The 14,680-nt window shown below is 35.0% G+C and overlaps 1 protein-coding gene across 7 annotated transcripts in view; it reads left to right on the top strand.

Moving 5' to 3' along the window:
• The window catches only part of SCLT1 (sodium channel and clathrin linker 1), a 43,287-nt gene that overhangs the window by 8,353 nt on the left and 20,254 nt on the right, over window positions 1-14,680 (top strand). For all 7 annotated transcript variants that reach the window (XR_014693037.1, XR_014693038.1, XM_084519097.1 and 4 more), the window contains 7 exons: window positions 368-433; window positions 2,356-2,426; window positions 6,635-6,725; window positions 6,899-6,990; window positions 8,647-8,824; window positions 11,729-11,827; window positions 14,066-14,137. Coding sequence is in view for 5 of the 7 variants with exons in the window: in XM_084519097.1 (XP_084375223.1) it covers window positions 368-433; window positions 2,356-2,426; window positions 6,635-6,725; window positions 6,899-6,990; window positions 8,647-8,824; window positions 11,729-11,827; window positions 14,066-14,137 (669 nt within the window). In the remaining 2 variants the exon portion in view is untranslated. The remainder of the gene's footprint in view (window positions 1-367; window positions 434-2,355; window positions 2,427-6,634; window positions 6,726-6,898; window positions 6,991-8,646; window positions 8,825-11,728; window positions 11,828-14,065; window positions 14,138-14,680) is intronic.

Below are 14,680 nucleotides of genomic sequence, written 5' to 3'. Positions count from 1 at the left end.
TTCTGTAACAGTCATGTCAAATGTTGAGTGGTCAGATGTGGTCGCTGATGCATCAAATAATTGCTAACACGTTGTGGATACATGTCTGCTACTGTGAAATGTTTATAGTACCATCATAGCCTGTGTGGCCCATTAGAAGCACTACACATGTACGCTTTCATTTAACTGAGTGAAATTCAGATACATTTTTCAGTAGTAAATCTAATTTGCTAGATTACCAGGTCAACAGCTAGAAGTAATCAAATCACTAATTTACAAAGTATATTGAATTTCCTGTAACGTGCATAAATTTTCAAAAATGTTTTTACTTGACTGATTGTCACATCCTTATGATGGTAAACACAAGAAGCTCAATCCTTTTTTTTAGGATCAGCTGACTAGCTTCCACCAGCTGACTCAGCAGCTGCAGGCTGCCAATGAGAAAATAGAGTTGGTAAGTAAAACCTGAGCAGTGACTTACTGAATTTATTCTTTCTATGGGAGCCTTGAAGCGCAAACTGAAAGCAAAATATCAATGTCCCTCATAGATATGTGCTTGGATAGACCTTGTGCCATTCAGATTTGCACACTTGTCTAGGAACAAGTCAAAAATCAAGAATTAATGGCTTTTAAATCAAGAAGTAATATTTTTTTTTCCTGAATTCTGAATTTCCTTAAAATTCTTTATTTAAATACTTAAATTCTTTGTTGTGCAATCATTTGGAAGCTGTGGGCTGAAAAAAATGTAGTGCTTCAGTCAAGCCCCTACTGATATTGAGTACTATACTGCAGATTGCCATAGAACTGTATCTTGCAAGCAGTTCTGTTTACTCGCCATTTCAGTAGTTTTAATAAAAGCAAAATAACGCACTCAGGAATTTTTACCTTATACAGTCAGTGACTAACAAAATCAACTTTCTTTAAGGTTGATAGCCGTATTATAGTTATTGAGGGGTTGCTGTCAAACAGTCTCAAGGAAATACAATGAGCCAAAACAGTTCAGGTGAGGATTTAGAATTTGCAGACTGATCCGCCATTATAAGTGAAGCAGTAGGAGGTAACAAAAAATAGAATGACTGAATGCTTAAAATCATAATATTGGAAAAATGATGCAGAGAAGAGTGAAATACAGGTGTTCTTTGAAGAAGACAATGTTAAGGTAAAGGTTATCCGTTTGCTTGTGTTCTCCACACAGTTTGACAAGGTCTGTTATGAATGTCAAGAAATGAAGAAGCATGCCCTTTCTAAGCTACCAAACTGAAAAATGAGGAGTGGAGAGCAGAAGTAACTAGTTGTGTTTTTTATCATGGTTAAACATCTGTGTTGCATAGATGTGTTCAGGTTTGAGTTTTTCAGCGTATTTATAAATGTTCTGGAAATGGGATCCAGTAATGAAACAACAGTGCTCACTACTAATGTTAAAGAATTTAAGGTAACGAAAACTGAAATAGGATACAGAAATTTGCAGTTAGACATGATATCAAATACATGAATACATTTTGTCAGACATTTCATTAATAATTATATAAGCAGAATAACCCATGAGAGCAAAATGGAGCTTTCACACAGGGTACTTAGTATTAGTCCTGAAATAATTGTTAACACTGAGAATACATATTTTACAAGTATGAGGGTTCTGAAAACAATTCTCAGCAACAGTCAAGAAAGCAAGAAGAATGTTAGCATTGGGGTTGGGTACTGTGCTGAAGTCCACAGTACAGTAGCGTCTTGAATGCTACCTATATTCAAGTTGTGGTCATCTCTTATCTCAGAAGGGGAATGTAAGATCTAGGAAAGGCTAGTTGGATAACAAACACTAAATTATTCTCAGATGAGAGGACACCTGAAAGAAAGAGGATGAGATTTCTAGCACTCTGGGTGGCATAGAAAGTTGAGGGATAAACAGTTGCTTTCTGCCTCAGGACAAGAGGGCATTCAATACAAAGTAGTGTGTTTTTTTTTGTTTGTTTGTTTTGTTTTGTTTTTGTTTTTAATCAGGCAGCCTATTTAAAACAAAGGAATTCTTTCCAGCAATATGTGGTCTACTGTGGTACTCATTTATCTAGGGTATTCTAGGTACCTAAAGCAACTAGATGGGAAATGTAGATGGTAGATCTGAGTTATTACAGTCTTCATCTCTGGAAGTTCTTATACTACCAACAGGGGAAAGAAATGGAGGATGGGGTAACATCGCTCTTCATTTGCCTTTCTATAGTACGCTACCTAAAGCCCGGCACCTTGAAGACCAGCCAGTGTTACATAGACTTTATCAGCTATTCTTACAGCATTCTATTCTGTAGAAATGTCCTGTAACTCCAAATATATGAGACTTTCAACAAAATGGGAACATGCTATAAATCTCTCCTTGTTTTGCAGAGCAATCAACAGTTTCTACAAACTGTAACGGAACAGAATGTGGAACTAGAGCAGCTACAAAAGCAACTGAGGTATAAAACAGGCAATTAAAAATATTTTTTCCTATAGCCTTTTTTAGCTTACTGCTTTATTATGGGCCTCTTTTTGTCCTGTAACACCATTTGTACAACATCCCGTTATATAGGTGGCTACTCATCACAATCCTGAAATTTGAATATTCAAAGTAGCTTTAGATTTTAACAACTAAAATTTCACCAAGAGCTCTAAATCATAGGCTATGTGGACGTTAGAGGTAAGAGAAGCTTTATTTGTCTTAATGGTTATTTTTAAGTTTCTTCTGCACAGCACATTTAGGACCAGGACCTGTTCACACATGCAGTTACCTTGGTCAGTGAAGATATTTTTGAAGGGGAACTTACCACCTCTTTTTTTATTAGCTATAATTTTTCAGTGGGAAAAACTATTTTCAGAAAATGATGTAATTTAAGGAAGGAAAATGTGGCAGAAATCAAAAATTAAGGTGGTATTCAAGGTATTTGCTGAAATAAAGTGTTTATCAACTCTGTTATCACTTGTCATGCTATCTTAAAAGAGAAAATACATACCTCCATTCTTGGACATTACTCGCACAGGCTAATATTACTCTTTTGGTACCCATTCATCTGGAGATCAGTCTTGCATTGACATGGTTGCATTGACTCATGTAATAAGTGTGTGAAAGCAATTAGCTGAACTTACTTTAGACATTCAATAAACACTTGCAACATTGGCTTTTTATGTATTTCTAACACTTCCAAAGGTTTGATTCAAAAAAAAAAATTGGGGTGCAGTGAAGCATTCAGTTGGGGTGTTTGTCAAATTCAAAGGTGTCATGATTTCCTTTGCTCTTACCCTTACTTCCTTTTTAAAAAAGGAAACTGCTCTTTTTTTGAAACTCCCTGGGACTGACTTAAAACTAATGGATCACCTTGATCTGAACTTTTACCTATGTTTGCACTAAATATGTGTATTTTTGTAGTTGCTGTTACTTACAAACAGCAGTGAAGTTTATATATAATGGGGGAAATTGTATATATTTATGTATATTCCTTACTTTCACAAGGGTAGGCTCCTATTTCCTGGGCTTGAGTAGACTAGTCACCTTCATTCGTCTGGGACACATTCCTGATTAAAAGTCTTTGCTGGTGAAGGCAGTTCAACGCATGGCTTAAGTCAAAATAGTTCATTACATGTTATTAATCAGTGAACTGATAAAGTAAAGTGTGTGCACAGATACTCCCTTTGTAAGAAACACATGTCCACTTACCTGACTGCATCTCTCTCCTGTTGGAGGTGTGATTGCTGCCGCATTGTGTGTACTTATGCAGCGTCTTCAAGTCCACTAATTGTATGCTTCTGAGAAAGCACCCCAAGAATTCCCATACGAACACAGCAGATACATTGGTCCCCATTTATTTCTTGCTGTGTTGTCGGTCTGCCAGTTGGGTGCAGGCTGTTCCTGGTGTCTGGTGGTGTGGCTGCTCTCCACCAGTGGAGTGACTCCAGGCAGTGTCAAACACAGCTCAGCTGCTGGTCTATTGCTGTCTTGTCACTCCCGCTGCAATCACAAATCTTTATGCATCTTTGGAAGCTTTCTCCAGGTTCTGAGAGTTTCTTGGTAACTCCCTGATTACTGATTAAAGTGGCTGGGGACCATCACGCACAAACTTTGTCATATTTATTCTCCCCATAGTGTTACCAATTTGGTGCAAACGAGACTTCAGAGTAATTTTGAGTTTCTTGTCATGGGCACTGATTAGACTGTCATTCCATGCAGATCAGCTCAGAGTTCCAAAAAACAGTACTTCATATTCACAAAGCTAATGACAGCAGCTCTATATAGCTGTAAAAGAAGTACTGCAGTGATTCTCAAAGAAGTCTAGAACACTTTTCACCAGCTGTTGCTTCTCTACCAGGAAGTCACATGCATGTAGTTTGCTTGGGTTACAAAGCATATATTGCTGACAATTTGATGCTTCCTTCAGACATTTTTAATAGATTTGCAGTGATTTACAGTAATAGAGTAACAAATCTGGAGAGATTTAAAAACAAAAACTTACATGTGGAACAATTTCTATTTGTTTCATATGATCTAGACTGGGTGCAGTTTTGGACCTTTTGATGTTGCTAAGCCTAAAAGCATGTCTTGGTAAATTTTAAATATATTAGGATTGATCTAACAAAGTATACAATCTGTTTTATGTAACCATAAAACACTTTAAACATGCCCGTGACGGATTATCATCCTATTTCTAATATGTGCACCTAAGGGAAGACTGCTAGATTAAGTTTTGGAAGGTAACCAGGGGAAAAGAAAACAAAATGAAGAGTTCTGCTGGAGTTTATTTTCCAGAGGATAAAAGCTTTTATTCTTTAGATCAGAATAAAAAATTGACCCGAATTAAAAAAAAAATAAAAAAAAATAAAAAATAAAAATAAAAAAAGAAATCTGGTGAAAACTTCTTGAGAAGTATTTAAGAACAGAGTTATTGCTACTCATTAATATTTAAATAATAACAAATCTACATTTATGCAACTATTAAAGGGCCATAATCAGCCATACATTATAAGCAACATAATATTTGATGTATTTGTGGAGAGAATTGAGGATTAAACAGATTGACTTCTTTAAATGCTAGAATTTTTATTACAATATTTTACGTATTTAACGTGTAATATTTTAATATAATATTTTAAAGTTCCATTGTATATAATCAGTTGTTTAGCTCACCATATTATTGTTCTTGTGAATTAACTCCTAATGGCTGTCTCTGGAGAGGGGATACTCTGGTGATACTGGATACTCATTTGTCAGATGGTCTGCTCCAGTGCAGTGAAATTCTGAGTTTAGCTGCGAGTATCAAAAATGTTTTGAGATATATGCTGTTGAAATGTTTTTAAAAGTCTGAAGATAATGCATATAAACATATAAACTTTGAATTGCTCAAAGCTGCATTTCAGTATATTAACAGAAAGGTAAAAGCTTGCCAAGGTTGTATCAAAGATAAATTGCACAATGAAAAATCAAAGTTGCATCTTTAGAATCAATTTGTCACTTCTTAAATGCACATCCCAGAATTTGATCTGAAGCAGAGTTTGGTTATTAAAATGCATTTTAAGTATTTAAGCTGTTTTGAATTTTATGATCTCTTTTTTTATATATATTTATTTTCTCCCTATGTTGGGTTTAGAGTTCTTTGTTTTTTTTTTGCAACACTTTTTAAATATTTTGGGGGGAAGCAACTAAATGCTCTCATAAATTTAATAGCGCCTTTTCTAGAAGGCACCCCCTTTTCATATGGGGTAAGGTTTGGACCTGCAGTGAGGGCCAGAAGTCTAGGAATAATGTTTTTTTCTTTGTTTTTTGATTTCTTAAGAAATGAGCTTTTCTGATGTATTAAACTGAAACTGTTGTAGAGTTGGTAGGATTATGTGTATGTTGGTTTACATTTTCACTTAGGCATAATATGCTTCTTCCTTTTATGCCATTAAACAAAAATGTTATTTCCTTAAGGAATTTTTGCTTGAAGTTTATTCTAAAAAAATATTCATTATTTCCTGGCTTCTTTCATGACTGTTAGTGCTCTAGTTTGCACTAGTCTATATGTTTGCTTTTTTTTTTTTTTTAAGCTTTATCATATTTTCAGTCACTGGTCTTTAAATTTACCCTAATACTGAGCCAGAATAATTGGGTTACACACCCACGTGAGGGACTCTGTACGTCTTTCTTTTCCCAAGTCAGAGGAGTAGAAGCATTGCTCATTTCAATGAGCTTTTCTACTGTGTTTAAAGTCTGATTCACTAACTAGCCCATTTTTTTTCTCCTTTTCTGTTTTAGCTGTTGTCAGACCTCTTCAAATTATAATGCATATCAATTATGTTATTTAGAAATGGTTAACATTTTTTTAAAATTCTTTGTACAAATTGATTTAAAAAGTGAAATCTAATTCTGAAAATTATTTCAGTGTTAAGTATTTGAGGCCAATTATACTTAAGTTACTGAGTCGCTCCAAGTTTTTGATTGCCTAGTCCTCCCAAATATTTATTCAACGTACCTTCCTGATGAATTTGGTCTTTCTCTCTCATTGTGCCACATGCTTAGGGGAAACCTCTTCTGCCATGTTAAAGTATTATGGAATCTGACTGCCCTTCACAACTATTTCAACAAAGATGTAACAGAGTTCTTTTTTTGCCCCTGTAATAATTGAAGTGTAATTCATAGACTCTTTTCTTTATACAGGCAAGCCAAAATAGATGGACGGACAGCAAGTGCTAAGATTGATGAAATGACCAGATTGACAGAGAAGCTTCAAGGCCAATTGGAGAGAAAGGTATTCTAGAGAAAAGAACAATTTTAAATTACAACTGAAAATGTTAGTCAGTTACCAAGTTGCTGGTGTTAAATTAATGGCAAGTTGTTCCCTGACTTGTTTTTTATTAATATACCTTTGTTTTGTTAAATGAAGTTCAGATGATACCTGGAAAATATATTTATTCTTTCTAGGAAGAAGATGTGTTATCTGCCCAGCAAAGAGAAGCAGCATCTGACAAACGCTTGCAGCAAATGCAGTCTAGTATAAAACAATTAGAAACAAGGTAAAGACATCTCACTGGATGTTACTAACAGGGTATTCACAAGTGAGATAAAATGTAGTTTTTATCAGTCTCTGGCTTTTGTATTTCTAAGTCTGTTTTCTCAAAATACAGGTGTTTTATGTTTGGCTGCTCTCTACCTTATTTGTTCTATTCTATAACCTTGCAGAACAGCTTCTGTCTTCAATATGTTTAAAATGTTAAAACACAGCACTGATTTTATTGACAGTCATGGAGAAAAAACAAGACACGTATTTTTCACTCTAGTGCATAAATTCTAGTTTCTCAACTCTCATTAGTGTTAGGTGGAGTTTTGAAGAAAAAAATGCACATTAGAATTTGATTTATTTTTTTTAATGTAAAGAAGCTGTTTTTGAGGTGAATACAGATCTTCTGACCATGGTCTGGCTTCAGGTCTTAGTTCATCACTCCTCATACAAAAAAAAAAAAGAAAAAAAAAAATTAATAACATTGCTAAAGCATTCCAATAAATGCAAATTACAAAAATTGCTTGAGTGATCAGGAATAGAATTTTAATTCCAGTACTGTCTACTGGAAGATATAAGATCCAATCAGTTTCTTCTGTGCATTCCCCCTTACCTTCACTCTCCAAGGATATCAAGTGTAGCTATATTACATGGAGCTGAGGACAGTAATTTTGATTAAAATACTGTAAGCAATTTTAGAATGACAAATGACTTGATAGGTAAGAAGAATTCACAAATTTCTTATTGGAATAATTGTGTGACTGTTCATTTTCCGTTCTTGCTCACAGCTCTGTTCATAGCCCTGTGAACTCTTCAGTAACTCTGGAAAACAAATAATTAGTGGGGAACCATGTGTCTATATGGCCAAGTACAGCCTTGAATAGTTCTACAGATTTGTTTGGCTACCTCTACTTACTGAGTTTTACTTGTCTAAGTGTTTCAGAGGCTCTTCAATTCATTTTAGAATGTGTTAAGGAATTAGCTAGCATTATTAGTTTCTATGGGCTTTTGGTTCTCCAAAAATTGCATTTTAATAGAGTGGCTCTCTTTCTTTGTGTGTGTTACTGTAAACACGTTAGAAAGTAAACCACCATGATTGCCTGAAAAGGCAGCCCAAGTGTTTCCAAAGCGCTCGCTATGTGTATTTGGAACTATGCACTCTATTGAATAAGCTGCACTTCGGAACTTTCAGACATTTTTTGAGGATACCTCTGAGACTCTCTTGCCCTTTCTCATGCCTGCCAATACTGACAATCATAATTAAACAATAAGAATTTCTGAGCTGTTGCAAAATTACCAGTGTTTTCATTGTTCTAATGGTATAGCTGCAACTTCATTGCCCACATCCAATTATTCCATTTCCTCCGCAGAGGAGAACTTTATTCCTTCTTGGGCTGTTCTATTCTGTTTTAATATAGAACATTTTCAATGATGTATCCCAGGATAGCAACATACTTCTAAGGATTTTCTGAGAGTAGGTATCTGAGTTAACTCCTTCAATTCTGCTTCTTTCTAAGGTGTGACAAATGTCCCCAAAACAAGCAGAAAAACAGGAATGCAGTATTGACTATTTTTATTTTATTTTACTTTCTACAAGCTTAGTTTGAAAGAATTGAAGTGTCTTAATTAAGCATTGTATTGTTAAATGAGTAAAATTATAACTGTCTTTTAGATTACATGTTACTGTCCAAGATGCCGAACAGCTGAGAACAGAAAGAACAGCCCTGGAAAAACAAATTAGAGAGCTTCAGACAAAGTACACTAATTTAGAAAGGGAGAAGTATGATGCAGTTGCAAAAGTCCAAGATTGCATACAGCTCTTAGAAGAAGCTAACCTACAAAAAAGTCAGGTAAGGTAATGGGTGAAAGTATTTCTTACATACTAGAAAATTGAATCACTAGCAGTTGTGAAGAACCAATCTTATTGAATACCTAGATAGGGCTGTCAGAGTAGTTACAAGATTATATTACTTGTTAATGGTTAGGAAAGAAAAGCTGAAACTATAGGGATTTTTTTTTTATATGGTAGACATAAGTCAGCAAGAGTGAGCTTTATGTTTAGATCTTAAATATTCAGAAGAAATCTGAAAAAGTTTCTGAGTAATGAGTCAGCGAAGCCGGCAGCCAGTAAAAAAAACTGCAAAGGCGTTTGAGTGTGTATGCTGGAATGGCAGATGAAATTCAGATATTCTGTACAGCATGCTGAACTTACTGTTTTGCAGTCAGAAAAGGGTCTTCTGAACACATTTATGTGATCCTTAGTGTAACTCAATACAATTAATAGAATGTTCAGAATGAGATTTTTAAAAATGCTTTTAAACATAGTGCACCTTAACATGCAGTTTTGATCAGTATATTTCAAGTAAGATGGGAGAAATAGGAAAGTGCAGGATTCAACAATGACAGCAAGACATGTCAGAGAGGCTGTAACAAAAAAAAATTGATTCAACTGTTACAGGATAACGTTTATGCCAAAAGTATAGATATGAAAACAGTCACATTGAAAATAGAAGAATCCACCAAAACTTCTAGAGGTAGACTCTAATCCAGCAGGTTTAGAAGCATCTATTGATCAAAAAAAAAAAAAAAAAAAAAAAAGTCATCCTCTTTTCCCAGTTTTTAAATTTTCCAAAGTATCAGCTGTTTGCCCTTTAGGATAATAGGGTAGAGGGACTGATAAACTGTTGTTTAATATGGGTGCTTCTTTGTTTTCATGCTAAACTTCAACTCAAATCAGGCTTTTAGCAATCTAATGAATAGTGTTTGCTGGCGAGACAGAACTTTAATGCATGTAATAGACTTTACACAATGAAGTCCAGATTAGTTAATGACCATAGGAACATATGGAGACTTTATTCTGTTTGGGCTAACATGTTGAACAGTCAAGCAGTTAAGGAGATAAACATTCCCTTTTAGTCTGAAGTTGCTTTTCAAACTTGAGGAGCCTCCTGAGAATCTAACTTAACTTTATATTTTTACCTTTTGTAATACAAGAGTTAATGTTGTCTTTTTTGCTCATGCTGATTTCGTTTCTGTAACAAACAAGGAAGATCCTGTCTGAAAGGAGGAGTAACTCTTTAAAGAGATCCTGCTACCTTCTTGCCTGCTTCCAGAAGAGTTAAATCTTGCCAAGACTTATGGGTCCTGGTTGTTACTGTGGTGCCCAGTAACTTGTGTGTTTCTTTTTGCCGCACAAAAGAGGGTTCTTTTCTTGTTACAGTCTTTCTTCCCATATATTTATAGTAACTTAGGATACACTTTGGGTGGCATCTTCCTGACATACTAATTCCTTTTCATATTCATTCAAAACTTAGTGCATCATACTTGCTACAGGCCCTGATCTTCTACAGTTCCCTTCACCTCTTAGGCTCATATTCAAAAAGGAAGGGAAAAAATGAAGTTTTATGTCCTCCTTTGCTGGCTACCTTTGGACTTATTAGTTCCTTTTTCCTAGTAAGACATTTGTATCCTTAACAGCATTTCCCTGGAGCCTGAGTACGAAGAAAAGGTAGAAATTAATTCATTTTTTCAGAGTTTAAAAATGAGAAATCACTCTTTCATTTGAAAATTACTGGTAAGAAGTGTAAATCACATTTATAGTCTGCTACATATTGGTACATCAAAGCAGTGTTTTTCCCACCATTTTTGACAGAAAAAAATGGCCCAGTAGAATTTATTGTGATGCAATTATGAATCTGAGAGATTTAATGAACTTCTACAGATAAGTAAGTGGCTCACTACAAGTTTAGTGTAATGTTCTTTCTAGGAAGAAAAAACTTGAATTTGCAGGCACTTGTTAATTTATTGCACTGGCTAAAGCTGGGAAGTTTATGAATTAACAGAATAAAAAATGCAGCCTAATATGTACATTTAGTTAACTGTGTGTCTTATACTGTTGCCATGGAGGTTTCTCCCTGATCTGTAAGAGATTATGGGAGGCAGTAAAGGGTTGTCACGGTGCTCCTTTTTTTATGTTAACATTGTAAAGTACACAAAGCTAAGATTACAAAATGAGATCAGAAGAATTCTAAGAGTACTTTGAGAAACAAATCACAAATTGAATGGGAGCAGTAAAAGATAATATGACATATGATGCACCATGTTGCTGATTGTAGTGAGTAACCTTCTACAGGCTGAATTTGTATCAACATTGTATTAGCAATGCTTTTCATGTCTTTCTCCCTTTACATTGACATGTTCTTAATGTGCCACCTAGGATATTTTTCATCTATCCCATCAAGAGATCTGTATTACCTTCCATAATCTTTCCAGACCAATATCTTGTGTTCTACCTTAACATTACTATCTTCATCTTCCTCTGGAAAGGCTCCTTAATAGACTTTTTTTCTGTGATTCTCACCATCCTTTTGTGCTGAAGAGCTGTTCAGTTGATAGTTATCCACTGTGAAATGGATTGCATATGCATTCATTAATTGCTTGTGAATTTTCATTCATTTAGTTTTCTAGAAGATGAGTAATTTAGTGTATCAACAAAAAATGCTCAGATGTGTGTAGGAATACGTGTGTGTGTATTCAGGTTCTTAACTGAGAATTCAGGTATGCAGATTCTTAACAGATCTTTCTATGTGACATTTCTGTTTGTGTTCTTGATGGATCTTGTCAACGGCTCCAAATGCAAGCCAAAAAGTTCTTTTGAACAGTGGTTATGTGTGGTTTCTTCTCTCACTGCTAGATATTATGTCATGACTGAAATATTTTCAGTAGTATTTCAAGTTTCGTTTTGTTTTTTCTAGGCACTGTTTGGGGAGAAACAAAAGGAAGAGGAAATTGAAAAGTTGAAAAATGAAATGTCTCAGCTTGCAGAAGACACTGCTACAAGAATTAGGAAGGCAGTAAGTTCTGATATTTAGAAAGAATCAACTGTGAACTTATAGAGTTAAATCTGACATAATTATGTTTTATGAATATGCATATTATGCGTGATCAAATCAGCTGTTTTCTACAAGTATTTTGGTAATGTAGGTAGCAGGGGCAGCATACTGACAGGACTGTACTCTTCAGCTTTATCATCTAGATAAGTACTCTTCCAACCCAAATGATATTGGTTTATCTCTCATGAATCAAAAGTGTTCCTGTCAATGCACATGCTGGTATAGAGAAGGTGAGGATGTAAAGATTGGCATCTATTTCAGAAATTCTATTAGCATGTTAACAGACACTAACATCTGTTAGTTGTATTGGTATCAATGTATTTAGTTTATGAATATATGGCCTCATCTAGGAAGTTCACAGAATCACAGAATTTCTAGGTTGGAAGAGACCTCAAGGTCATCGAGTCCAACCTCTGACCTAACGCTAACAGTCCCCACTAAACCATATCCCTAAGCTCTACATCTAAACATCTTTTAAAGACTTCCAGGGATGGTGACTCCACCACTTCCCTGGGCAGCCTGTTCCAATGCCTCACAACCCTCTCAGTAAAGAAGTTCTTCCTAACATCCAAACTAAAACTCCCCTGGCGCAACTTTAGCCCATTCCCCCTCATCTTGTCACCGGGCACGTGGGAGAATAGACCAACCCCCACCTCGCTACAGCCTCCTTTAAGGTATCTGTAAAGAGCAAGTTACTGATGCTTATCAGTACAGTCAGATGATAGAAACTGTTGAGAGTTATACTGTCACTTTTTTAGCATCTCGGTACTTCAGAATATTCCTCTAGGCGAATAAGACTTCTACCAAGTACAGTTAATAGTAGAAGACTCAATATCACAGTTCGCTTCAAAACCAGCATTCGGTAGAGAAATGACTCTGAAGATTTTACAGTCTGTGTCCTTATGATTTTTATTCTTTTTATGAGTGGCTGAAAAATTGAAGCTCTTTTGATAACAGACTGTTCACAAAATTAGTTTTCTTTATGTTGTTTCCCATCTGTGATTAAAATGCGTTTACCTGGAAGTTCTCAACAATTACCCACATGTCAAATAGACATGCTTTATTTTAAGGCAAACTCCAGAGGAAACAGAAGCTTGTTATATAAATATGTTAACAGTGTCTTTTATTTCAAGTAGGCAACAGTGTAAATCAATTACCTGGTTTGTAAGTTTTCAGTGGTGCCATTGATTGTGCTTCCTTTCACTGTCTTCACTATGACACAATGCATATGTTTATTGTTTAGGGATGAAAGGATTCTTTTTATTTCCACTCCTTTAATTTCTAGAGGTTTCAGAAACATACTATGTAAATTTTTGAAGCCTTTAAAATGAGGATGAAAGTGGTTTGTGCATTCCACTTGTTAAGTACCCAAAAGAACCACGAAAATTACATGGATTACTTAAAACTGCAGTATTTAATGTCATGCATGGTTTCAAGAAGGTGTGAGAGCTAAAGAGCAGGTAGGATAACCACTCAATCTAGTTATGACAACGCTTTACTCATAAGAATTTTGAAATTTAGAAATGTCTTTGTTCTTATTTTGACATAATCCCAGGAAAAGTGAATCTATCAAAAGCATTAAAAGTAAAATTTGAGAATATGCGTTGTCATGTTTCTCCAGGAGTTAACAAATATTTTTGAAAATACATGTTAAACAAGTTGCAGATATCTTGCACCTAGAGGACAGCAGCTTTCTGGCAGTCTTAACGATTTGTTTTGTAAGGCCTTGTTGTGATGTCTTTCTGCTTTTTTTCTAAACACCCTCAGTTAAAGTAATATGGATTGATAATAAGCATTCTTCTAACATTGATATAGAAAGATTTATCAGTTGTTTCAGTCTCATTATTTTTATATGTAAGCATCACGTATACACAATATATATTTCAGGCAGCTGCCTCAATTTTTGTCAGGGGAGGTTTGGATTGTACATCAGGAAGAATTTCTTCACGGAAAGGGTGGTTAGGCCTTGAATAGGTTACTGAGGGAGGTGGTAGAGTCACCATCCCCTGATGTATTGAAGAGACATGGGCATGGCACTTAGAGATGTTGTTTAGTAGTGGACTAAAGGATGGACAGTTGGAACTGATGATCTCAAAGGTCTTTTACAACCTAAATAATTCTGTGATTCTCTATGTAAAAACAGGATGGAAAAATAGTTCACAGGATTTTTTTATTTCTTTTTTTTGGTTTTGATCACAGGTAGACTCTGCAAAGAAACAATATAACGTACAGATTTCTCGACTAACAGAAGAACTTTCAGCTCTCCAAATGGTATGGTCTTGACTTACAAAAGTATTTCTGATAGCAAAACATTTGAGACTTTTTTGTTGCTTATCAAGTTAAACACTAAATTCAAGTAGAAGTAAATCAATTAAAATCCAACATCTCATGATATTATTAGCTGTTTAGTGAAGAGAGATAATTCTTTCTTTTATACAAAGGTATCAGAGCTTTGATATTCTTATTTCTAGAATGGTGTTTATCTTTAGTATTACTTAGAAGTTACTAGTGATTGGTTCTCCATTTCCCCTCCCCTCCCCACAAAAAAAAAAAAAAGGATCATGACTGTTTTTATCTTTTTTTTGTGTTGTTTATGTTGCATACATTGGTCAATAATGGTAGGTTTGGGATACTTTTATTTTAGATTTTACTAGAAATACTTTGTTTGTAGTGTTGTCTGGAAGGGTTTGTGTATTTTTATTTTTTTTTTTTATGGCCAGCAGTAATATTCTAAATTGCACAAGAAACTGTTGTTTCATCCCCAACAATCAAATAATTTGTGTGCATATATGGTGTACTAATAGACACAAATAC

Source organism: Aythya ferina (genome assembly GCF_964211825.1).
Source record: "Aythya ferina genome assembly, chromosome: 4".
In the NCBI taxonomy this organism is placed as follows: domain Eukaryota; kingdom Metazoa; phylum Chordata; class Aves; order Anseriformes; family Anatidae; genus Aythya; species Aythya ferina.
The sequence above is the reverse complement of the archived record's forward strand: the minus strand, read 5'-3'. Positions and strand labels throughout refer to the sequence as shown.